At 41.4% G+C, this 27154-nt stretch overlaps 1 protein-coding gene across 3 annotated transcripts in view; it reads right to left on the bottom strand.

Moving 5' to 3' along the window:
- Window positions 1-27154, bottom strand: part of FAF1 (Fas associated factor 1) — a 716909-nt gene that overhangs the window by 236485 nt on the left and 453270 nt on the right. For all 3 annotated transcript variants that reach the window (XM_030208188.1, XM_030208187.1, XM_030208189.1), the window contains one exon: window positions 9328-9423. In XM_030208188.1, the coding sequence (XP_030064048.1) occupies window positions 9328-9423 (96 nt within the window). The remainder of the gene's footprint in view (window positions 1-9327; window positions 9424-27154) is intronic.

Below are 27154 nucleotides of genomic sequence, written 5' to 3' on the forward strand. Positions count from 1 at the left end.
CCAAGCCCCCTCCCTGCCCATCTTCAAGTCTTTGCTTAAAACCCACCTCTTCAATGCTGCATTCGGCACCTAACTCTTACCGTTCAGTAAATCCAGACTGCCCCAATTTGACCGCCCCTATTGGACTGTCCGTTCACTTGTCTCTTAGATTGTAAGCTCCTTGAGCAGGGACCGTCCCTCTATGTTAAATTGTACAGCGCTGCGTAACCCTAGTAGCGCTTTAGAAATGTTAAGTAGTAGTAGTAGAATAAATAATAAAAGAGAGAGAGAACACACCAGCCTCATTCCTCTACCCAAGCGGAAAAAAATCAAAAAGAATCCCATTAACTCATACAGCCGAGGCAGGTTGATGATAGAGAAGATTAAGCATATCAAGGAAAGGACCCCATCCACCCATACTGTCTTAATAGTTGGTCAAGTATGGCCAATGAACACAATCAAATGCTTTTTGGGCATCAAGGCTAACTAATAGCACAGGAAGTCCACGCATAGCACAGTGCCTCATTGCAGCCACGGAACATCTGACATTCTAAACTGCTTGCCTGTTCCAAACAAAACCTACCTGACCCGTGTGCACCAACCCTGGGAGATACTGAGCCAGACGAGAGGCTAAGATTTTAGGAAGCAGTTTTAATTCAGAATTGATTAATGAAATAGGGTGATATGAATCTAATAAGGATATATCCTTCCCCAGCTTAGACAGAACTACTATAATAGAACACTTTTTATAGGCAGACAAAGTCTGCTGAGCAATCACCTGCCGAAAAATAAGCCTTCAGAGGCAATGAAACCTGTTGTATCAAAAATTTGAGTTTTAACTCCACTGTTAGACCATCAAATCCTGGTGCTTTGGGCAATGGGGCCTGCTTAATAGAAGCCAAGATGTCATATACAGACATAAACCGCTTCCTCCTCAAATTGAAGCACCACCACGAATGAAAGATAGTCCTCAACTGCCCCCCCAGGAGTGTCCTTACTCTGGTAATAGGCCTCAAAATACTGACTAAAGGCATTCAATACATTGGTGGTCAGTTATTGCCTCATCTCCCCACACAAGGCTGTTACAGAATTTAGGACCCTGCCATGAATATACCAAATGGGCCAAGAGCTTACCCATGCGGTTACCATATCTATACAACTTAGAATGGTAGTACAAGTGTGATTTAGCTACTTTCTCATTGAGTTTGAAGTTCAAGGCCACCCTTGCAGCCTGTAAATTATCCAGAGTCTCTCGTGTCCCCATCCGGCGCCAATGAGCTTTACAGGACTCAATTTGATGCTCTAAGTATAGAAGCTCTCTAGCAGTCTGTTTCTGAGCAACATACCACCCTGAGAACTGACTTGGCAGTCTTCCAAAATAACACTGCGTCAGTTACATGGGCAGTGTTATCTTCTGCATAGCTTTTCCACTTATCAGCTATAAATGCCTGGAAATGTGAATTTCTATACAAATGACTAGCGAAGCACCAGCTAGAGACTCCCAGCCCCCCCCCCCCCCCCCCGAGTGCCTGGCCACTTCACCCAGATCATCACATGATCTGAGATAGAAGGGATCCCAATCTCACTCCTAGCCACCCGGACAAACCACGTTGAAGAGACAAACACATAATCAATAAGAGACATAGAAGGGTTGGCCCAGGCTAAATGAGTAAAATCTCTGTCAAGCAGATGAAACACCTGTCAAATATCAACCAGATCCAACACCTTGCAGAGGTGCTGTAAGTCCACGAACAGACCTGGAATCTCCTGAGTCTGCTTTAACCAATTTCTGAAAAAATGTAGGATCAAAAGTATTGGGTGTATAGACATTAAGCAGCACCAGATCAGAGCCCAAATATGTAAATGAAATAAGACAAAGTGACCCGCGCTATCCTTTTCTACATGATGAACAGTATAAGGGAGATGTTTGCTCAGCAGAATGGCTACTCCAGCACTATAGGTAGTGCCTACGGAAGAAAACCTTCCTTACTCACATCCAACACAATTTAAGATGCTTCTGTGCTGAAACATGTGTCTCCTGGAGACAAACGATATGCAGCGTCTGTTTCTTAAGCTCCTGTAAGACTTTTGATCCTCACCTCAACTGATCTCTGGTATAAGGCAAGCAGAGAAGGTCCCCTACTAGGATCCTTATCAGTTCTACATATCAAAGGTTTCTTGGCCAATGTAGGGAAATTAGGATGAACAAGCCCAAATACGCTTCAAAATGACATTATCTACATAAGTCAGTTAAGACAGCTGTGGTTGAATTAGGGTATCTATGGTGCATGACCCTATTATTCTCCTGTGACTGAAAAGACAGGGGAACTTTATTGTTCCCCAGTGTTGTCATCAGATCCTATATGTGGGATTCCCCACTTCTCTGTGACCAAAGCAAAGGCTTCAGAGAGCCCCTACTCTCCCAATTCTAGAATGTATTGGCCTAAGTAATCCACCTGGATGTTCTCTATTCCTGCAGTATAACCTGCTCACAAAGTCATAACATGGAATTCTGCCCATGACAGAATGAAAGCTCATTCTCTTGCCAGTTGCGGGATCTTAGTACCTTCTTGCTTGTTCATAAAGGCTGAACATTGTTAAAAAGTACATGTACTGGCCTGCCCTAGAGGATGGACTGCAAATGCTTCAAGGCAAACCACACGGCCCTAATTTCCACCCTGCTGACGGACCATTTTTTCCTTGGTGATCACACCACATGCTTTCAGAGTTGCACCTTTGGTGACAACAATCCATGTTGGAGCTTTGAGGTTGATGCCTTTTGTCAGATGCATTTGCTCAGACTCTGGCACGGGCTTTCTCATGCCCTCTTCTGTAGTGAAAGTTGGCCCTTGAAGTCTTGATCCTCTGGGTATGTGCCCTCAAGGGCTGAGGCTACTGATTTTAAAATCTATAAATTTGCACCAATATCCTGAAGGCTTGGGATTAACAGCCTCCGAATCTGGGTCTGGATCTCAATGACGCAGCCCTCAGGCAGAAACAGCTTGGCACTTGGGCCATATTGAACACTACTTCCCCCCCTCCCCCCACCTATTCCAACCTTTGAGAAGGCTGTAGCTTGCTCTTGACTATGTTCATCACCCAGTCTAGCTGTTGCATATTTGTTCAGCTATCCTTATCAACCTAGTTGAAACTAGAATATTAAATGCAGGTGGACTCAAATGCCCTCTTTCCTCAGAGGATGTCACAGTTATCATAAACTGCAAACCGAAAGGGTAGTGTCTGAAACATATAATGGAGGAATTTCTAAAGATCTTCTGTGATAGGAATATGGAAACATGTCTCCATGAGATCCACTGATGACAAACTTTCTGGCCTGTACTGTCACAATTACTGAATGCAGCGTGTCTATCTGGAGTTTCTGCACCCTCAGTGAGCCATTGACCTATTTCAAATCCAGAAAAAGTCAAAAGGATCCTTCCTTTTCTAGTCAATGTATAATACAGAGGACAGTACACAGTAAACACACAGTAACATAGTAAATGACTGCAGAAAAAGACCCACACAGTTCATTCAGTCTGTCCAACAAGGTGGCCAGAGCCTCGCCCACCACTCTGTGCAGCCCCAGTCACCCATGCTTAAATGCTGGTTGCCAAGTCTCTGTCATGCCAATCATATAGGCAGCCAAACATGATGGAGTCTTGGCTATACCTAAATATCATCCCCAAGTACTGCTGACAGTATTTAACTTATCAGTCAAAATGTCTTCCTTCCCACCTGAGCTGCATAGCACCCTCACTCACAGCACATGACATGGAGAGGCATAATCGATAGTTTTGCTGAGGACGTCCTCACAAAACATCCCGATGGAGGGGCGGGGAAACCCGTATTATCGAAACAAGATGGGCGTCCATCTTTCGTTTCGATAATACGGTCGGGGATGCCCAAATCCTGACATTTAGGTCATCCTTAGAGATGGTCGTCCCTAGACTTGGCTGTTTCTGATTTTCGACGATAATGGAAACCAAGGACACCATCTCAGAAACGACCAAATGCAAGCCATTTAGTCGTGGGAGGAACCAGCATTCGTAGTGCACTGGTCCCCCTGACATGCCAGGGCACCCTAGGGGGCACTGCAGTGGACTTCACAAATTGCTCCCAGGTACATAGAAAGACTAGGGGGCATGCAATGAAGCTACTAAATAGTAAATGTAAAACAAATTAAAAAAATATTTCTTCACTAAGGTGTGCTAGCGTTTTTAGCGCACGCGCTAAAAGCACTAACACGCCTCTAGCGTGGCTTAGTAAACGGGGCCCAAAACGTGTAATTAAACTCTGGAAATTGTTGCCAGAGAACGTGGTAAAAGCAGTTAGCTTAGCAGGTTTTAAAAAAGGTTTGGACAAGTCCCTAAAGTAAAAGTCCAAAAAACATTATTTATTTTAAACACTCCAACTCGCCTATAAACTTGGCGGTTTCCATAAAAACACATACCAATGTAAAACAAAACATTATCAATTAACAAAAATATAACATAAAATACTATTAACATAATCCAACACATAAGGTGCTGTTGTCATAACTTCCAAAACTGCACTATATCAATAGTATGCTTGAACAAAAAGATGTATTTTTAATAATTTCTTAAAATTGTTGGGAACTAGTAGTTAAGCGAAGCTGTCCTGGCAAGGCATTCCACATTAACATTCCTGCTATAGAAAAAGGAGGACTTTGGATAATACACTGCTTATTCCTGGGATAAGAACCATAAAATCTGTTTCACTCTTTTGGGATCTTGCCAGGTACTTGTGACCTAGATTGGCCATTGTTGGAAACAGTATACTGGGCTTGATCGACCCTCGATCTGTCCTAGTATGGTGATGTTTTGCTGGAACTCTTTTCTTCCTTCTTGCATCAGAAAACACTCTCTCCCAGCTGGAGACAGAGAATACTGGTCAGCTGCCCTGTTGCATCAGCCTTTACAGGAAGCTGAGCAACTTCACTATGCTTCCACCCGCTGGAAAGTAACTGATCTGGCAAGAATGGGGGTAGATTTATTCATTCCATTATGCTTTACTTACTCAAAAGTATGCAGGACCTGTCACAAAGTGGACAGAAGGTAACTGCAACTCTTGCTTGCCAACCTTTACAGCAGCACTAGCAGCAAAAACATTTTTGGGATCATTCAGCTAGAAGATAAAACAAAAAATGACATGCAAAAGCTCCTTTTTCTATTTATAAATTTAATTCTTTGCTTTTTTAAAGTTTGAAAGTATTTGCTGTTTAGTTACTTGCACCAAGATCGGTGACTGAGCTGACTATCCACATACTGTAATAATGCATGTAAAGCGCAAATACAGTATCAACTACAGAGTATAACAGGAGTGTGGTTGTATTATTTAGTTCAATAATAATAAATTTATATACCACAGGAAAACAAGCAACAAAAAGGCAGTGCTGAAAACAAAAATGATATATAACAATGAAGAAAACAAAGAACCAATACAAAAGACAACATACATTATTAAAGCAAAAAATAGATAAATCAGCATAAGAAGTAACTGTAAAACTGAACCAAACTACCACAAATATCACCAAGCATTAAAAAGCCATGATTTTATATCTTTTCTAAACATAGTGTAATTAAGCATCACTGGTTCTAAGATATGCCTGACAGACTGGAATGTATTGATTATGTCCAGGCTGTGCAGAAAATAGCAAGGATCCTCATGTTGGAAGGTCCCGATACAGCTGAGCTAAGCATTGTGAAAACACAATGCTTTGGGTGGCAATGAGCCAATCTGCTGAAAAATAACCAGCTGCTTCCATAGGTATCATGAGAAAAGGCAAGAAGAGCACTGGACACTCTGAAGTGGGACACAGATCTTTCAAGATGTGCTACTTGGTGTAGGATACATGAACTTAAGGACATTATTGCAAAACTGGGAGAGGCATCCTTTTTGTCTGGCTTTCACTGCAGAGGGAATAACATATAAATCAAGGAACAAAAGGAAGGCGAGTAGAAGCTGGAATTAACAGTCTGAAGATATTGGAGGAGACTGAAGGTATCTACAGCCAACCTCCACTGGTACAGAGTTTTGAGGGGCAAAAGCAAGCTGAGCTGTCACTCTTCTGACCTGAGGCAGAACAGTCTGGCCAAGCACTAAAGCAGAATAAGTGGATCGAAGGAGGTTGCTGGTCAGAGACTGTAAAACACCAGACTTTGAATAATTGATAAAAACACTGGGACTAGATCAATTAAGAGGGCTGTTCAGGTGACGTGTCTGTATGATTTGGAGTGGGGAGGGTGTGGTAATTTTAGGTGACTAGGCCAGAAGCGTTGTGAAGCTTGCTCCCTAATGAGTTGGAGTCTGTGGGGTTTGGATTCTAGAAGGTATTGGTTTTGTGGGTGGGAGTAGGGAGAGTGGGGGCAGGTGGAGGAGGAGATCGGACAAAGAGTCAGGAGACATCTTAAATGACACGGACAAACTGTCATGAACAAAATGTCATGTTGCAATATTAAAACAACTGCTAGCTGATAATAACTGACTATTTATATTTTTAAAAATGTATTCTGCAGTGCTGCTGAATTTCCCCCTCTAACTGCCACAGCACTATTTACTCCTGCAGGAATTCTGTGTGAAAAAAAATCAAAAATTTGCACAAAAAATTCAAGACACTGCACAAAATTTGCAAATCTTGCAAAATTCTGAACAAAAAATTTGAAAATTCTGCAAGTTTGTCATAATTTAACCAATATTACAGCACCCCTCACATACACAGATACCAACCATGTATTCCCAAGCCCCCCTCCAGCGCCCATTGCTTTTTACACCCCAGTGCATCCACACATAGCATCCACCATTTTTTTTTACAGCCCTCCCTCCCTCCACTCACCTTTTTTAAAATTTTTATAATTTTCTTCAATTAAATACAAAGATATTATAATCTTTGAAAGAATACACCAATTTCCAAAAGAAATACAATCTGAAAAAGGTAACAACTGTAAATTGAATTATTGGTTATTTAGTCCACAAATGAGAGAGGGATCCATGATTACCTCCAAAGGAAGTTGGATATAGGAAATATTACAAAGAAAGATACAGGTAGTTACCCCTTTAAACTAATCAGCTTAACATTTGGTTCTCCTCCCTATTTACCCTGTGAATTAAAAAAACTACGCAATTGAAGAGGTTCAAAAAACACATATTTTTGTCTTTAAAGAAATGAATACATTTACATGGAAATCTCAGCTGGAAACGAGCATTTAATGAAAGAGTCTCTTGTTTTATTTCCAATAATTTTTTTCTCCTCTGTTGAGTCCATTTAGAAATATCAGGAAAAATTGACACTTTGCCCCCCAGAAATTCGGAATGAGTCTTTCGAAGATGAAGTCTTAATAAGGCCTCTTTATCTTGAAGAAATACAAAGAAGACCACAAGTGTAGCTCAAGTTTTAATTTCCTCTTTGGATTGTTCCAAGAGCGTAGAAATATCTAATATATCCACAGATGGTTCCTGTTGCTCTCGAGTGTCCTGTTATTTAACTTTTGTATAACTTCTGAACTGGTGGTAAAGATTGTTCTGAATATTTAAAATTCTCTCTTAGAAATTTATGAAACATTTCCCTTGGAGCAATAAACTTTGAATGTGGAAAATTAAGTATTTGTAAATTTAAGTTCCTTGTTTTATTCTCTACATTTTCAATTTTACGATGAAGAGGTAATCAGTCTCCTGCAAATTGAGCTTGATGCTCTTAAACTTTTGCCATGTCTGTTTCCAATTTAATCTGTCTAGCGGAAACATTTTCAATAGCTTTCTTAACTTCTCTTGGACAAAATTATTCAGAGACACAGTAACAAAATAAGAACAGACCTTATGCAGGGTTTCGAGAGCAGTCCAAATGGATTCCAGCGATATTTCCTGTGGTCTTTTCAATGGCTGAATCGCCGAGGCACACAAGGAAATCTCCTCCTGTGAATAGTCAACACCAGCAACCTCCACCGTTGCCTCCCCCGATGCCATAATCGGAAAGTGCTGGGCCCCCTCCACCAAAAGCCGAGGAATAGCCTCAGCAGAATTTCCATTCACTGCTTCCTGTGACGAAGCTCGCCTCCCCTTCGAGTCACCACAATTCTGTGCACTCGGTACCATTGCGCCGTCCGGTCGCGGGAGTGGGGGGGTAGCTGGTCCTACCGGGCTGAGCGAAAGTTCGTCCTCCTGACCGGGACTCTTCCTCATCCCGGTAATGGAAACACCCGAATGTGGGGTTGACACCAAGTAGGCTGAGATAGAAGTTTGACCAGGTGAGGGGGCATCTAGCTTCAGGAGAGGAAGTCCCTTAAGCTTGCCCATCCTCTTCAGCATGCTCGTTTTGAGGAAAATAAAAATTTTCAAACTTTTAATAGGAAAGCGTTCTCCTCAGCCTTTCTGTATCGCCACCATCTTGGATCAATGTCCACTCACCTTTTTAACAGTCCCCCCTCTCTCCCTGCACTCACACACCATCCATATTTTTTTCAGCCGCTCCTGCACTCACCTGTGGGGTTCAAGGAAAAGTCTTCAGACCAGGAAAGAACCCCACTCTTTCTTGCCTGCTACTGCTGCTCTGAGCCAGTGCTGCTGCTTTTCCAAATGGCTGCCAGGACTTCCTGCGGCAGTCTCATGAGATTACTGCTTGAAGTGTCGGTAGCCACTTTGAAGAAGTGGTGGCACCAGCTAGAGAGTAGCAGAAGCAGGTAAAAGAGTGTGGTTCTTTCCTGCACCTGAAGAGGCCACTAGACCACCAGGGAATGCTCAGGGAGGCCCGGGGAGGAGGGTAACGGAGGACTTAGGTGGGGGCGGCAGGGCCACTAATCTTTACTGCCAGCTGGCGAGGGCCTGCCGAGGCTTGAAGGCGGGGGGGCAGCCACCTAGCCAAAGTTCAGATTCTGTTTTCCGCAGTCACGCAGGAGTAACGATTAGAGCATATAACCACGAAGAATGGACGGAAGTGATCCCCACTGCTACTACCCATGCCAGCCCCAAAATGGCGGTCAGGACCTTAGCAGTAGTACCATAAGTCTACTACTACAGATCACAGCTGCAATTCTGAACCCATAGCCGGCAAGGGCAGGAGCAACTGGGCATCAACTCCTATCCATCCTACCCTAGATCACCAGGGCATCCTTAAGGTAGGAGCTGGGGAGACAAAGTATGATCTTGGAGGAAAAGGACTTTTTGGGAGGGTATTTCTTCTGGGGGTGGCTTTTCAGGAAGATCTTTGGGGGTTGGGGCATTAGAGGAGTGGATACACTCCTTTCACCTCTCATATCAGCATTGAGAGCATAAATACTTTCAATTGAAGTTAATGGCAATTAATCAACAGAACTACATTTAAGCAAATATGCTCACCTCTTCTGGCTGTACTCTGGTCTGCGCAGGGGATGATCTTCTTCCAACTGTCAGTCGATGACAGGGGTAATTAATTCCTGCAGCAGCTAGAGTCATCTGCAAACATAAGGTTCGTTGTTAGTCAACATAAATATTCTGTTTCCTTTTCTCTATATATTCTGAATATTTCTACTATTTCTCCAACTTGTTAAACACTTTAAATCATCAAAACTGAAGAAAGAAAAATTAAAAAGGAGTACGTTGAAGACTACACAATGAGAGCTATATATGGAATCTTTATGAATAGTCACTAAATACTGGAGAGGTAAAGGTAAAGTATGACAAATATGCTAAAACAAAAGAACAACCAAAAACCCATTCTATGCAAGGGGTACATCTAATCAAATTTAACTTAAATCTAAATATTTATATATTGCAGTCAATGCATAATTCAGTTGAAAAAATAAACTCATGTTAGCTGCAGCACACATTTTCCAATTTCAACAGGGGTCTGAAGCCACTGTGAAGTTTGTGCATGCATAGAAACATAGCAAATGCAGGCAGATAAAGACCATCCAGCTTATTTTCGAAAGAGATCACCGGCCATCTTTGACACAAATCAGGAGATGGCCGGCGATCTCCTGAACCCGGCCAAATTGGTATAATCAAAAGCCGATTTTGGCCAGCTTCAACTGTGTTCCGTTGTGGGGCCGGCGAAAGTTCAAGGGGGCGTGTCAGCATGGTAGTGAAGGCAGGATTAGGGCAGGACTGGGGTGTGCATTGAGATGGCCAGCTTCGCCCGATAATGGAAAAAAGAAAGCCAGCCTTCACAAGAATTTGGTCCGCTTTATTTGGACCCTTTTTTTTCAGGTCCAAGTCCCAAAAAAGTGCCTGAACTGATCAGATGACTACCAGAGGGAATCAGGGATCACTTCCCCTGACTCCTCCAGTGGTCACTAACCCCCTCCCACCCTCAAAAACTACACTTTAAAAACTTTTTTTTGCCAGCCTCAAATGTCATACTCAGGTCCATCACAGCAGTATGCAGGTCTCTGGAGCAGTTTTAGTGGGTGCAGTGCATTTCAGGCAGGCGGACCCAGGCCCACCCCCCCTACCTGTTACATTTGTGGTAGAAAATGGGAGCCCTGCAAAACCCACCCAAAATCCACTGTACCCACATCTAGGTGCCCTCCTTCACCCCTTAGGGCTATGGTAGTGGTGTATAGTTCTGGGGAGTGGGTTTGGAGGGGGGATTGGGGGGGGGCTCAGCACCCAAGGTAAGGGAGCTATGCACCTGGGAGCTATTTTAATTTTTTTTTTTACTTTTTAGAAGTGCCCCCTAGGGTGCCCGGTTGGTGTCCTGGCAAGTGAGGGGGACCAGTGCACTATGAATCCTGGCCCCTCCTATGACCAAATGCCTTGGATTTGGCTGGATTTGAGATAGCTGGCTTGTTTCCATTATGGGCAAAAACCAATGCCGCCCATCTCAAATCCGGCCATCTCTGACATTTGGCCGGCCCCAACCGTATTATCGAAAAAAAAAAGATGGCCAGCTATCTTTTTTGAAAATACGGTTGGTGCCGCCCCTTCGCGGCACCATCTCTGAGATGGCCGGCACTGTTTGATTATCCCCCTCCATATGGTCTACCTAGTCTAGCCATCGGCAGTGTTTCAAGGGTGGTGTTTACAGAGCTGCATGCCTCAGTAAGTAATACATAAATATTAATTATATCATCAAGTAAATATGTAATAGATTAATAAATAGTTATAATAAGAGTATCTCAAAAAACATGTAAAGTGACATACTACATTGATAAACATAAAAACATGTGTGGAGATCAAAATTAGGCTCATTACATACCCTTATGGTTTAAACCTTTCCCTTCACCATAGGCAATAGTGCAGTAGTTCAAAAAATATATGTAGTAAGAGTCAATCTCATCCATAGGGTAGCTATAAAACAGTTTAAAATCAGAGGCTCTATGACAGTAGCCAAAATCCACTTGCCAGGACCTCTGCACTCCAGGAGGGTTACTGTCTGGCAGCATCTAATGTCTGCAAGTCCTCTTTATGAGCTGTGATGGGTCACATGACATACACTGCTATGAAGCACAAAGGTGAAACTGAATTTTTAATTTTTGATTTCCAGCTACATAATTAAAAAAAAACATACACAAAAAGAATTGCCAAAACAACATGAAAGTTAATAAAAACAATGTTTGGGTTTTTAAAATGCTACAACAATGCCATGTGTTCCACCTATGCTTTCCAAAGATGTCATAGGGGACAACATGGCCGCCACAACTAAAAACCATCAAAACCTACTCTAGAAACCCCAGTTTAAACAAAATAAAAGTATACACGAAGGGCAGAGGCTGCTTGTGTGGCTCATATCAATAAACCTGCTTTTTAAACAATTTTAAAATCACGACTAAAATTGGGAAAAACAAGATGGCTACCATTATTAAAACTTAAGTCCATTAAAAATGGTCATTTTGGAAAACAAATTAAATATTAGTGAAGGACATGAGATGATCTCTCAGAGTCTAAAAAGCCCAATTTTATAACGTAAAAAGCACAATAAAATCCACTTTTACAGTTTACAGTTGATTACTATTTGATATAACACCAAGCCCATGCAGATTTAGGTGGTTTACAATAAAAATATACTAAAATTATTAGAAAAAGAATGCCATAATCATTAAATAGGATACACCTCATACATAGGCGCCCGGTATAAGAGGCTTGGAGAGGCTAAGCCTCCCCTGAGGGGTTTAAATTGTTGATTTGCCTCCATTCTCACAGCAGGAGCTGCAGTGAAAGCCCTTTAATTTGTTTACCTTACTGCTGGGAGAGCAGGGGAGTGGGGGTTGGCTGGAGGTGTCCTGGGTTGCCAGGGAGATATTTAAGGAGGATGACTTCCTGACCTGCACTGAGGACAGATAGCAGCAGAACGGATACTGGGCCAGCAAGATCAGAAAAAGTCACCAGACAACAAAGGTAGAAAAGATCATTTTATTTTCATTATAGTGTTTGGAATATGTCCACTTTGAGAATCAGGTGCTCAACATTAAAAGTTTATATTTATTTACTTATTTATGGCATTTTATCCCACATTAAACATGAATTAGGGTGTTTTGTGGCTCTACATGAGAATTGTGATGATATGATCCCTTGTTTCATATTGTTGACGGTCTGCATTTTCCGTATGGGTGGTATATTGGTGTATTAGGTTCTGCCCAGTGTAATATTTATGGTACAGTAAGGTTCTGAGTGTGTTTTTGCACAAAGTTGTGCATAGTGTTTTGCAGTTGAGCGATTGTGGTTAGAATATGCTTTGGGCAACCACTTTATTCTTTGACATGATACATATCTAATATCTAAATTTAATAAAAGGTATTAATTGTGACTTTTATTTTTGTTTATTTTTTCTGTGTGTTATCAGACAATTATGGATTTAAGCTCCACCCCTGGCCCACCCCTAACCCCACCCCCTTTAGCCTCCCCAAACAGTTGGGCCACCGACTGCCTATGACCTCATACATGGCAAAAGAGGTAAAAATAGAAAATCTTATTACATCCCATTACTCTGCATCCCGGGGACACTAATAAATCCTCCACTCCTCAACCCGTAAATGGAATGCTGTTTTTAAAAAGTGAGTTTTTAATAACATTTTAAATTTTTTAAAAACCATTCCTGCTCAAATAATTTTAGGTAGATCATTCCACAAAGTGGGGGTGATCTATGCAAAAGCATTTGTACGTGTAGATTCCCATTGAGCACTAGCAACTGATGACAGAATCATTCTATGATCTTGTAAGGATATGTATGGGATAGCAAGACTGTGTAAATAAACAGGAATACGTTCAAAATAAGCTCTTTAATATATAGGTAACCAATGAAAATTGAATAAAGGAGGGGACTGTGGTCAAACTTCCTCATATTGCCCCAAATTCTCAAAGTAGCATTTTGAATTGTCTACAAAAAGCCTACATAGCACATGAAGGCTTGGCCAAGATTGAACTTTGATTAAAAACAAGTTAGATAAAATTGAGATAGATATTCATAAAGATTAAAGTACATTATATTAAAACGAATCAGAATTTCATAAGGGTAAGAGAGCATGGTGTTGGCCAAATTTCAGGAGTAATCACACAGTATGAAGGACAATCATCCAAATGTAACTGCTGAAGAACAATTGAAACCAAGCAGTCATTACACAATACTGACAAATCCAGTTCCTGGTTAAGACCTTGTGGGTGGACGGTATAAAATCTGAAGATTAACCTCTGTTCAATTTTTTTCAGATCATCCAGATTTCCACCTCTCCAATCCAATTGTGGTTTTTACCAAAACCAGAGATTTCTAATCCTCAAAAGAATGGCTCTTAGCGAGTGCTGTACCAGAGGCTTTTCTTCTGCTCTGCGTTTGATCGCACTTATGTTCAATCAGTCCCTTATTAAATTGCCTTATTGTTTTGCCGCATGGACAGATGCCTGTATTGATTAGTCAAGTACTCTTGCAGTTTGTAAATTGCTTCAGTTAGAACTCATCTCCAGATTGTGGGCCCACAAATGTTTTGCACTGCATGTTTACACAACAGACAGGACATACTCCACACATCTGTAATGTTCAGCAGACAATTTCTTCAAATCTTTATTGAGTGCTGGTAGTGCAGAAGGTACCAGATGGTCTCTAAGGTTACATCCTCTTGTAAGCAATAATTAGATGTTTATTACTGAATTAATCAAGATGTTGTACAATGTGCCAATGGGTTTTTTTTTCAAGACTCCTTCTGATATCACTGGAGACATGTCATAACCATACTCTGTAAGCCACATTGAGCCTGCAAATAGGTGGGAAAATGTGGAATACAAATGCAATAAATAAATACATAAATAAACAAAGGGGAGGGTGAACATAAGAATAGTGGCAACATTCCATGTAGAACCCCAAAGAACAGCAAGATTCTGGAATCCTAAAGAGTAACAAGATTCCATACAGAATCTCAAAGAGTAACAACATTCTATGCTACCAATCCCAAGGAAAGAAGTGCCTTCCCATGTCTGTCTCAATAGTAGACTACAGACTTTTTCTATAGGAACCTGTCCAAACTTTTTTAAAATCCTGATATGCTAACCGCTGTTACTACATCCTCCGGCAAAGCATTCTAAAGCTTAACTATTCGCTGAGTGAAAAAAATGATTCCCCTTGTTTTAAAAAAATTTCCATGTAACTTCTTTGAGTGTCCCCTAGTTGTTGTACTTTTGGAACAAGTAAAAAAATCGTTTTACTTCTACTCGTTCTACACCACTCAGGATTTTGCACACCTCGATCATATCTCCCCTCACCCGTCTCATTTCCAACCAGAAGAGCACTAACCTCTTTAGCCTTTCCTCATATCAGAGGAGTTACATCCCCGTTATCATTTTGGTTGCTCTTCTTTGAACCTTTTCTAATTCCGCTATATCTTTTCTGAGATATGGTGACCAGAACTGAACGCAGTACTCAAGGTAAGGGCAAACCATGGAGCGATACAGAGGCAGTATTTTCAATTTTATTCATCATCCTTTTCCTAATAATTCCTAGTATCTTGTTTGCTTTTTTGGCTGCTGTCACACACTAAGCAGAAGATTTCAGCGTATTATCTACAACTAGATCTTTCTCTCTTTTTTTTTTTGTTACATTTGTACCCCGCGCTTTCCCACTCATGGCAGGCTCAATGCGGCTTACAAGGGGCAATGGAGGGTTAAGTGACTTGCCCAGAGTCACAAGGAGCTGCCTGTGCCTGAAGTGGGAACGAACTCAGTTCCTCAGTTCCCCAGGACCAAAGTCCACCACCCTAACCACTAGGCCACTCCTCCACTCGACTCTTGGGTGCTGACCCCAAAGGTGGACCCTAGCATCAGGTAACTACTGTATGATTCAGATTATTCTTTCCAATGTGCATCACTTTGCATTTGTCTACATTAAATTTCATCTGCCATTTGGATGCCCAGTCTTCCAATTTCCTAAGGTCTTCTTGCAATTTTTCACAGCTTGTCTGTGTTTTAACAACCTTGAACAATTGTGTGTCATCTGCAAATTTAATCACCCCACTCATCGTTCTGATTTTCATATCATGTATAAATATGTTACATAGCACAGGTCCCAGTATTTATCCCTGCGGCACTCCACCAGTCACACTCCTCCATTGAGAGAAATGACCATTTAACCTTACCTTCTGTTTTCTGTCCAATAACCAATTCCTAATCCACATCAGAACAGTGCCTCCTATCCCACGGCTCTTTAATTTTCTCAGGAGTCTCTCATGAGGAACTTTGTCAAAAGCTTTCTAAAAATCTAGATACACTACATCAACTGGCTCACCTTTATTCACGCCTTCAAAGAAATGAAGCAAATTGGTGAGGCAAGGCTTCTCTTGGCTCAACCCATGCTGACTCTGTCCCATTAAACCATGTTTATTTACCGTATTTTTCGGACTATAAGACGCACCTAGGTTTTAGAGGAGGGAAATAGGAAAAAAAAATGTTTCCTTTTTCCCTCCTCTAAAACCTAGGTGCTCTGGTGCGTCTTGTCCGAGTTCGGGATCGCCCTCCCCTACTCACGTCAGCGATGTTCCCTGGTGGTCTAGTGACATCGGGGCAGGAAAAAGCCCCCTCTTTCCTGCCCAGCGTGCTGCTCTCCGTCCTCCTGTATGCTGCCTGACGGTCTCGGCGATATTCAAAATGGCTCCCGAGAGTCTCGGCGGCCATTTTGAATCTCGCCGAGACCGTCAGGCAGCATACAGGAGGACGGAGAGCAGCGCGCTGGGCAGGAAAGAGGGGGCTCTTTCCTGCCCCGACGTCACTAGACCACCAGGGAACATCGCTGACGTGAGTAGGGGAGGGCGATCCGGAATCGCTACCTTCGGACTATAAGACACACCCCCCATTTTCCTCCCAAATTTTGGGGGAAAAAAGTGCGTCTTATAGTCCGAAAAATACGGTATGTGTTCTGTAATTTTATTCTTTATAATAGTTTCCACTATTTTACCCGGAATTGTCAGGCACTCTATTTATTTATTTATTACATTTGTACCCCACGCCTTCCCACACATAGTAGGCTCGATGCGGCTTACATTGTAAAAAGTATTGATGTACTGATTAAGGAGCGGGAACATTACCCTTATATATGAGAAGAAACAATGGATTTATGTGGAGTATAAATTGAAAATAGACTATCATTATTTTGGAAAACGAGCTGTTCCTTAACACGTATAATTAGTAATACTATCTTTGTGTAGGAAAGTATGGAATGTATTAGAAATTTTAGGATTTGGAGCTAATAATTGTGGTTTGTTAAAGTTTTAAAATATATGGATGACAATGATAATAATTGAGTTGAATTTTCAATAAAAACATTATATATATATATATATATATATATATATATATATATATATATATATACACAGAGAGAGAGAGAGAGAGAGAGAGAGAGAGAGAGAGAGAGATTTTTAAACTCATTGTTGTTATTAACTATCAGGTCGTTTTGGCAAATCTATTCTCTTTTATTTTAAAGATTATGCAGCTGGAAGTCAAAGATAAAATTCAGCTTCACGTTTCTTCACTGCTCATATTTTCTATTTTTGTAGCACCATGTGCTGCCCAGTTACCGCTGGATAGCATGGGAGCCCTTATCGCCACCTCAATGTGTGGCTTTAAGTGCTCCCCCCCCCCCCCTGAAATGGTCGTGCGGCAAGTGGTTCACTTACCGCACAGCCATTTCTTTTCCAGATAAAAGGACAGCCTTTTGCCTGTTGCAGTCAAAAGGGGCCTCAGCGCGCATCAAAATCACGCGCCAATGATAGTACAAGCCCCCTTTTACCGCAGCTTAGGCAGAGGACCCCCATAAAGAAGAACTTCATTCACAGACATTAGATGCTGACAGACAGTGACCCCCCCCCTCCCCCCCTGGAGTCTGGAGGTTCTGGTAATTGGTTTCTGGCTACAACGAGTATTCATTGTGGAGCTTCTGATGATTGTAAACTGTTTTATAGCTACCCTATGGATGATGAGATTGACTCTTACAATATATATTTGTTGAATTACTGCAGTATTGTCTATGGTGAAGTGAAAGGGTATATAGTGAACCTAATTTTGATCTCCATGCATGTTTTTATGTTTGTCAATGTAGTATGTCACTTTACATGTTTTTTTAGATGCTTTTATTATAACTATTATTTATTTCAGAACATTTATACCCCGCTTTATACCACTTAAAGCAGCCTCAAAGCGGCTTACAATGAACTGTGAAATCAAGTACAATGACAGTTAAGAGGGCAGAGAATCAGAAGGAGAAGGGAAGGGAAAGCAGAAATTGATTAGATAAAAGAAACAAAAAGGAAAGGTGAGAATGTCCAAAATGGGCCAAAAATATGATGGTAGGAAGGTCTTCAGATGAGCTAAACCCTCCTTCGCTGCCTGCCGAGGACACAGAGGAATGGACAGTGGCAACAGGATGAGAGATGAAACCGATCCAGCAGTCCGATGCGAATATGCAGGCTGCAGAAGAAGATGAAAGCTGCTCCCCAAGCAGCCACTACAGTTCCTCCGACAAAGGTCGCAGCTACCAGGCGACGCAGAGCCCTGGGAAGCTGGGCCTGTTCTGGAACCACGCAGCCCACCTCTGGTCTTTCTCCAGGGGCAGCGACGTGGAGGCGAGAGGAGGAGAGGCTGCAGAGCCGACAGGAGAAGCAGCAGCAGCAGCAGCAGCAGCAGCGGCCAGACAGCATTACAAGTGGCAGCTGCGGGTGGCGAGGGGGTTGATGTGCCGGGGGGGGGGGGGGGAGAGGGGGTGTTTGATGTGCCGGGGGGGGGGGGGCTTGGGTGATGTGCCAAGGGGGGGTTGTCTGATGGCTGTTTGCGGTGCCACGCTTGTCGTTTTTTGATGCGCCACTCCCTGCAGAGCAAGTGGCAGGGAGTGGCGCACTCACAGCTGATTCCCAGGCAGGGGGAGGAATACGGAAGCACGTGGAGCAAGTTGCTCCGTGTGTTTCCCTACTCCTCCCCCTGCCTGGGAATCAGCTGTGAGTGACGTCAGGCTCCTGGCTACGGAGCCTAGCTCAGCAACTCCAGGAGCCACGGACACAGGCAGTCACACATTAGAACGTTGGTGGTGAAAATTATTATATAGGATAAAGTATCTTGTTCCTTCTACCACTGTATCTGCTCCAATTACTTCTTTCCACGCATACAAAGATAAACAGAAACACATAGGACAGCTGTGAAGTTCAAATCAACAGTCTGATACTAGGCAGCAGAGGAAGAGGAGGAGGAAATAGCCTGACAAGAAGCTGCTGGCCTCTTCCTTGCCGCACACTGCCTAACAGAGTAAAATGGATATATGGAGAGTGGGCTCAGATGCCACGGGGGATGAGGATGGGGTTGCGTAGGGTGGGAAGTGGACAGAACGTGTTGCAGGAGATTGCCAAAGAGAGAGAGGAGGTTGAAAAGGAGAGGAATCATGCCAGCTGCTGCTGCTGCCTGTGCTAAGGACCCTGTGAAGGTTCTGTACACATTCTGCCTTGTGCACTTGAACAGAATTATTCCAGTACATACCCTGTCTGCCTGAAGAGATTATAACCCAGTATAACTGTATTCAAGTCATGAGACTTGTTAACCTACATCTCTGTGACAGCAACAATATCCAGAGCTGACTATGCCATCAGGAAATGAAAGTCAGGATTTGTTTTGTATTTCTGATATACCTGCAACAGGGCAAAAATCAAGACTGCGTCACCTATTTGGCTGATGTGGGATCAGCAGGCATTCCCACATTCCCATACTATACAATCTCTCCAATAGTCCTCACACCTCTACCCAAATCAAGAATTACAAGCCAGCTGTGCTTACCTTCTAACAACTCCCCATCTTCTATGGTCCCTGACATGGCTCTGGCCTCCCAAGGAAGCAAAATGGAGACGCGTTCTGAGCCTGCAGGCTTTTTTTCCTCCAGGGAACTCTTACCTAATCAGTGCAAAGCTGTCCCCTCCTGCTGCCTCAATTCTGGGAACCCAGCCATATTGTCCTACCCTGTACTCCTCTTCCTTATTACAGAATCTCCTCCTCTCCTCCCACACTATTCTGGCTCTGCTCCTGTCACATATATTTTGTCTCTTTTCCTTGCCACCCTTCCCTCATCTTTTTCCTTACTACCTTTTGTTTCCCCCTTCTACCTCCTCTCACCTCTCTCTTCCATCTATTCACACCCTTACTTCTCAGCTCTTTCTTCTCCTTTCAACTTCCTTCTCAACTTATCTTCTATTCAACAACTTCTTGGAAGGAGGTCCTGGCTTGACTATCCAAAGTGGATCTTCTTGTCCAAAGGTCGGGAACTCCTGCTCTGACCTCCCTTTCAGAAAACAATCTTAGTTAGGGCTAGTGTTAGACATGGGGGGCAGAAACCGAAGAGGGGCATCTGCCTGTAGGCTCTGCCTCATTCAACTTCAGGCAAGTTTTGGACCACCTAGATATGGAGGCCAGGACAACTGCTCTGGTTGCTCACCCCTAATGCTAACATTGACTTCAGTCAACACCCATTCTCTAAACTCTTCTTAATGCACGATCTGAACCACTGATATAGGATTTTGCAGGTCTTCTCTACCATATAATCTTTCCACCTACTACTCAAGTCCTCAATATAACTATATCCCTCACTGCACTTCCTCTTAATGCACAAAGAAATTACCCTTTTCTGTACCACACACATTAACACTTTCAAGAATGACAAGACCCCCTTTTATTTGAATTTAGGCCTTTTCAGTAAGGTGCATTACATTCAGACAATGTAGGGCTTACAATTTGAGTTTGCATCTGAGGTAATGTAGGGTTAAACAACTTGCCCAAAGTTATAAGTCGTGGGTGTAAACCCTGACTTCTCTGGTTCTCAGCCTGCTGCTCTAACAACTAGGCAACTCCTTCAAATTCTTCAGCTCTTCTACCACCTTGACTTGGTACCCTTATAATTTGATAAACATTTGTACAAAGCATATATCTAGGCAGTACAAGAAACCATTAATTCTAAAAGGTAATAGCTTTCAAATATGATCCTACACCTGATTGGCATGTGAATTGTACATATCCTTAATGTTCTTGGACACCTCCATTTTCATAGTTCAGTAAATCAGAACATCTAACCGCTCTTTATCTTATTTAATTTCATTTATATCCCACATTTTCCCAATCAAACCAGGTTCAATGTGGCTAACGTTAAACTAACAACACAAATTAGTTAGTGAACACATCAGTATGAAAGACTTGTAGGGTTGAATTAAACAATGATTAAATAGAATGTGATATTTAATTTGAAAGAATAACATTATGAAGTAACATAGTAGATGACGGCAGAAAAAGACCTTCACGGTCCATCCAGTCTGCCCAACAAGATAAACTCATATGTGCTACTTTTTGTGTACACCTTACCTTGATTTGGATCTGCCGTTTTCAGGGCACAGACCGTAGAAGTCTGCCCAGCACTAGCCCTGCCTCCCAACCACTGGTGCTGCCACCCAATCTTGACTAAGCTCCTGAGGATCCATTCCTTCGGCACAGGATTCCTTTATGCTTATCCCACGCATGTTTAAATTCCGTTACCGTTTTCATTTCCACCACCTCCCGCGGGAGGGCATTCCAAGTATCCACCAATCTCGCCGTGAAAAAATACTTCCTGACATTTTTCTTGAGTCTGCCCCCCTTCAATCTCATTTCATGTCCTCTAGTTCTACCGCCTTCCCCTCTCCGGAAAAGGTTCGTTTGCGGATTAATACCTTTCAAATATTTGAACGTCTGTATCATATCACCCCTGTTTCTCCTTTCCTCCAGGGTATACATGTTCAGGTCAGCAGGTCTCTCCGCTTACGTCTTGTAACGCAAATCCCATACCATTCTTGTAGCTTTTTCTTTGCACCGCTTCAATTTTTTTTACATCCTTAGCAAGATACGGCCTCCAAAACTAAACACAATACTCTAGGTGGGGCCTCACCAATGACTTATATGAGAAAAAGAAATGGACATGTTGCGTTTAGGATTGTTTCCCTATTGGCGGGGGGGGGGGGGGGGGGGTCATCAGTAAAAAAATTCTTTTAAAAAGAAAGGTGTTTAAAGATTTCTGGAATTTCAAATAATTATGCACCCATCTTACTAGTTTTGAGAGGGAGTTCCACCACTGGTACATTGGTAAGGGAAACCTGCCATTAAACCTGATGTATCTACCAGTTTTTTGCATACCTGGCTCAGTTTTGTTTTGATTCTTACAGAAGAAAAAGCCATCACTGGATCCAACGAAAGAACATGTAGTGACCCATGGGCTTTGACAGTGGGAAGATATAACCCTATTCCTAACTAATTTAGTTTTTTTCTTCTAATTAATAAGCAAACAATCTAAAGCCAGTCAGGTGAAGTACTAAGGGATTAATTAAAACATCAGAAATTCAACAAGTTTGCATTTGGCATGCAGCAATGGCCACTACACTGCAAATTAAAAAAAAAAAAAGTCTAAAATAACAGACCTTACCAAACAGAAAACATGGAAAATTAACAAATTAACATTTTATTCCTTCCACTTTAATGTGTGAAACTGCAATTTACACTCAGGGGTCCAACAATAACCCCAACAATCTGAAACTGCTGAGTTTGTGGTCTGCATGGGCAAAAAAAAAAAAAAAAAATCCTTTAATCCTTCCTAAGGGAGTGAAAGAAAGGATGCACTTTAGCTGTTACCATGAATATAATCCTAAAATTAGCAAGCCAGTAAACTGATAGCGGTGTTGGCAACCAACTGAACAGCACAATAATATATTCCAAAAATTCTGAACAAATTAAGTAGCAAATTACTTCCTCCTCCTCCCCACCCTCCACACATGCATTCACTTTCACATTTTGCGAAATGGGTAATTTTTAAATATACTGTTTAAAGCGCCAGGAAAGAAAAGGTGGTGTTAACTGGTTTTCTAGGATCCAAAATAAACACAGGCATATCTACCCATGTTAAGAAACTTAAAAAAAAAAGGGAAGAATTATATTATTAAACACTTTTTCCAACACGGACAGCTGTTGTACCAGTTACTACATACACACCCCAAAATACTCTTAATTACATCGTGAAATTAAATCATCTTTATGGTGTTACTGGGAGCCAAGGCTGGATGTTCTTGGAATATACACCATCCAATATATAATATATTAATTCACCCAAATTCAAGACTTAGAAACATACTCATTGACTAAAGTCAATAAATCGAATCAAGCCCTACGTTGAAAAAATGTGACTGAGGCCACATGTAATTTGGAAAATTCGAAGACGTACCCTTTATGTAGAATTTAAGACCACTTCTGTTCCTGAATCATGTAATATATTATCAGTCTGATTACAAAACACGAGCCTCATTATCATTTTCAGATATATCAAGAAAATGTTATACATAAGGGTTAGTCAAGTATCTCACAGAAGACAGAAAACAATCCGAGTCCTGTGCACAGTGTAGAAGCTAGCAGATAAAATTGGGCTGAAAGGAAGTTGCATATGTACTGAACTAGCTGATGTGCACAAATTCCTAGAAGACTCTATAGGTCCTATACTTGACACAAAGTCCTGCTGCAGCTGATCAGATATGGGCCCCATTTCATTTTTTAGGTTTTTGTTTTTTGGGTTTTAGTTCAAAGCAAGTCCCTTTCATGTTCAGCAGGTGTTTCCCTTTTCCCAGAGGACTTAACTGAGGCAATGGAGGGTTAAAGTGACTTGTCTGAGATCACAAGAAGTGTTGGTGGGATCTGAACCCTGGTTTCCCTGGTTCTCAGCCTCTGTTCTAGCTCCTATACACTTATCCACTCAATACTCTCACTGTCCTCCTCCTCACCTCTTTCCTTCCTTCTACCAGACTATCTTCCTCCTGTCTAGATCCTCTAAGCTCCATTGCCTTGCACCTCTCTCTGTCCACAATGCCTTGCATCTGCCAAGTGCTTATGGTGGGGTTCATGCATGCTGATGCACATCCTGCCTCTCTGCTCACAGACATACCCCTCATTATTTTGAGACCATTTTGTGAAATCACTTTTTGACAGCACTGATTTATGGACAGTGGACTCTTAGGAAGGAATTTATTTTCAGACGTAAATGCTTTAGAAGTTTGGAAGAAGGTTCGGGGAAACCACATTTTGCACTGCTGTACTGTTGGTTAATAAATGTGAATGATACAAGATTAAAAGTGGCTTATACTTATGATCTATTGCATGGGGAATGGTAGATGTTTTGTGTGTTACAGAGACCTGGTTGAAAAAAGATGATGAAGTCACTTTGAGTGAACTTTGCCCAGAGTGTTTCCAAGTGTATTCTGTAACATAGAGGACAAAGGGTGGTGGTGGGTGGGTGGGGGGGGGGGGGGGGGGGGGGGGGGGGGAATTGGTTTTATTTTGAGATTTTTTTTTAAGGTGAATTGAGTGGATCTTAAGACCTTGAAAGGGTAGAATGGTTGTTATTACTGGTTACAGAGGCGAGGTCCTTGGGACTGTTAGTGTTATACAGTCCCCTACTCCCCCAGGAAGAATGCCGAGATGTTGAAGATTTTATTACTGAATATTGCAGACATTTTAGCTGGATATAATGATTTTTTTGTGTGTGTGAAATTTTTAATGTCTATGGGAAGGGTGGGGGAGGAAAAGTAAAAAAGTGTTGGTTTTTTTTCCTAGCATGGTTGAAAGAACTTATTTATTGGGATTTATTAACTGCCTTTATGAAGAGATTTACCCAAGGTGGTGTACAGCAGGTATAGTTTAACATAAAAACTTACAGTTTTGTTAACAGCATAACAATAGTAAAATAATCAAATATAAACACAAATACAATAAATGAGGTAAACTTGAAAACAGCAAATTGAAACCTTGTAATAGGACTACCATGAAACAAATATCAAAATCATACACCTTTAACAGCACTGTAGAACAACCATATAACAGAAATATGATAAATGCCATAAGAACATAAGAGTAGCCATATTGGGTCAGACCAATGGTCCATCTAGCCAGTATCCTGTTTCCAACAGTGGACAAAGCCAGGTCACAAGTACCTGGCAGAAACCCAAATCAAGGCAACATTCCACACTACAAATCCCAGGGCAAGCAGTAGTTTCTCCATGTCTGGAATCTTGCTACTATTTGGGATTCTGCCAGGTACTTGTGGCCTGGATTGGCCACTATAGGAGGCAGGATACTGGGCTAGATAGACCATCAGTCTGACCCAGTATGACTATTTTTATGTTCTTATGTAATCCTACTGCTGCTTCTTTTGATCTTGAGCAAGTCACTTAACCTTACGTTGCTTCAGTTACAAGCTTAGATTATAAACCCTCTGTGGACAGGGGAATACCTATTCTATTCCCAGCATTTCTAAGTCCGCTAATTTCCATTAGGAATCATAGCGGATAACAAAAGAGTATCAATTACACAATCTAATATCACTTATTAAGATACTTCTCAAAAAACAAGGATTTTAAAGCCCTCCTAAATGATATATAATCTTTGATATCACAAAGTAATAAAGGTGTACAGCTAAATAACTAAATGAACCATTGAAAAACCTCTTATATCAAATCTTACAAACTACAAGAAAAGCTAAATTTAATGCATAACGTTTACGTATAGACAGAGTTGAGGTTGGACAAGAAATCAAGGAAATGTGGTCAACAGGACAGTAACCATAAAAGATTTTATGAACCAAGCAGGCCAACTTGAAATCAATCCTAAAATTAAACAACCAATGAAGCTCCCTAAGCAATGGTGTCCCATGGTCATATTTTTTTCTTACTAAAAATCAAGTTTGCATCAGGGAGCTCCCTGCTGCACGAGTGAGACAGATTCCCCAACTGCAAAATGCCGCATACAAAGCGGAAAGGAGCGGTGAGGCTTCCTCCGCGACCCGCAGCTTCTTCCTCCCCACTTCAAGGCAGCATCGAGCCCTTCCTTTCGCATTCGTCTCAAAGATTAGAGACGGGGCTGCCTGCTTCAGGGGTATCCGGTGGAGCGGATCCTCTATTGGGCCTTGAAACATCATTATCCCCGCCTCCGGAATCAAGTTGCCCTCCGTGTCCGGCTTCAGTGATGGTAGAGGGAGCAGGCGTCCGAGATCCCATGGAGGAGATTAAGGAGCCAGCGCATGGAGACCCCTTGACACAAGAAAGAAGCCGAGAAAGGGAAGTCCCTGTGTCTGAGGGCCCCGGAATAACTCCGGAGGTGAACCTGGAGAGGATATGGCTGATGCTGGGTAAAATTGATTCAACTCTTCAAAATACCTCTAAAAAGGTAAATACTTTATCCCTGAAATTTGAAGATATGGTGAAAAACTTAGAAACGGTGAAAGAAGATCTGACTATACAAGTTAAAGACTTAAAAAAAAGATGTTGTACAATTGCAAGATTTTAAAATGACAGTGATAAAAAATCAGTTGGCAATGCAAAAAAAAATTGAACAGATTGAGAACTTCAATAGAAGATTAAACCTCCGAGTACTGAATTTTCCTAAAATTCCTGGTAAAACACCTATTGACCTATTCAAAAAATACTTGCTGGAAAATTTGAAAATACCTCAAGAACTTATTCCCCCTATAAGCAAAATATATTATTTGCCAACAAGACCTGGCGCAAAAGAAGGAAATAAAGACGGTCTTGGAGTGGATGGTATAGATCTTAACAATCTGTCAGCAATTCCAGAACAATCTATTGAAATAGTTCCGGAAAGGGCAATTCCAGAACAATCTATTGAAATAGTTCCGGAAAGGGCTACCCTTTTGGTTTCCCTGGTATTTGAACAGGACTTTAATACAATATTGAAGTTGTACTTTAAATATTCAAAAGAACTGTTTTATGGAACTAAATTGTGGATATTCCCGGACGTTACCAAGGTAACTCAGGAACGAAGGAAATTATTCTTGATAATGAAACAGGATGTCCTTAAGTTAGGTGGCTCATTTCTGTTAGCATATCCTTGCAAATGCCTGGTCAAGCTCAATGGGATAAAGTATGCATTTTATGACCCAGAACAGCTGAAATCCTTTCTGGATATGAAACAACTGCATGTAGATTTAGTAAAATGATGAGGGACGAATTTGTACACATAAACCGCATTACGTATAATTTTGTAATAGTATCTTTAAATCTCCACAGATTTGTAACTCCCCCTTCTTATTTGAGGTCTAAGAAAGTTGTTAAATTTACTTCTTGTTTAAATCTGTTGCTTTAAATATTTAGGATTGGCTGTTTTTCTGTAACAAGTGTTATACTTGTAAGAAATTGAAAAATTCATAAATAAAAAAAAAATCAAGTTTGCAGTACAGTTCTGCAACAACTGAAGCCTCTTTAAAAAGATCTGATTGATCCCCGATTACAGAGAATTACAGTAATTTAAATGTGGCAGGATGATCGCTTGTACAAGCAATCTAAACTGTGCTGGAAAAAACTTAGAACAAATAGCTCTAAGCTGTCTCAATTTAAAAAACACTCTTTTACATAAGTTGTCAACTTGATTTTTCATAAGTCAATTGAATGTCTAAAATAACAACTAAAACTCTTGATGATTTTTCAAAGATCAAACTTTCCCCAGATTCAAGAGTAAGATTTTGTGGGATTTTAATCAATGAGTTATCAAAGTATAGTGACTTGGTAATTTTCAAATTTATTAATCTTAAATACAGCAAAAACTATTTATGAGTTCTGGAAATACAATTTGAGATAACAGATTCACAATCTTATATATTGCTTGATAAAGGTAACAAAATAAAAATATCATCCCCATAGGAAGCTGTATAAAATAATGAGGA

This window comes from Microcaecilia unicolor, chromosome 6, assembly GCF_901765095.1.
Source record: "Microcaecilia unicolor chromosome 6, aMicUni1.1, whole genome shotgun sequence".
In the NCBI taxonomy this organism is placed as follows: Eukaryota; Metazoa; Chordata; class Amphibia; order Gymnophiona; family Siphonopidae; genus Microcaecilia; species Microcaecilia unicolor.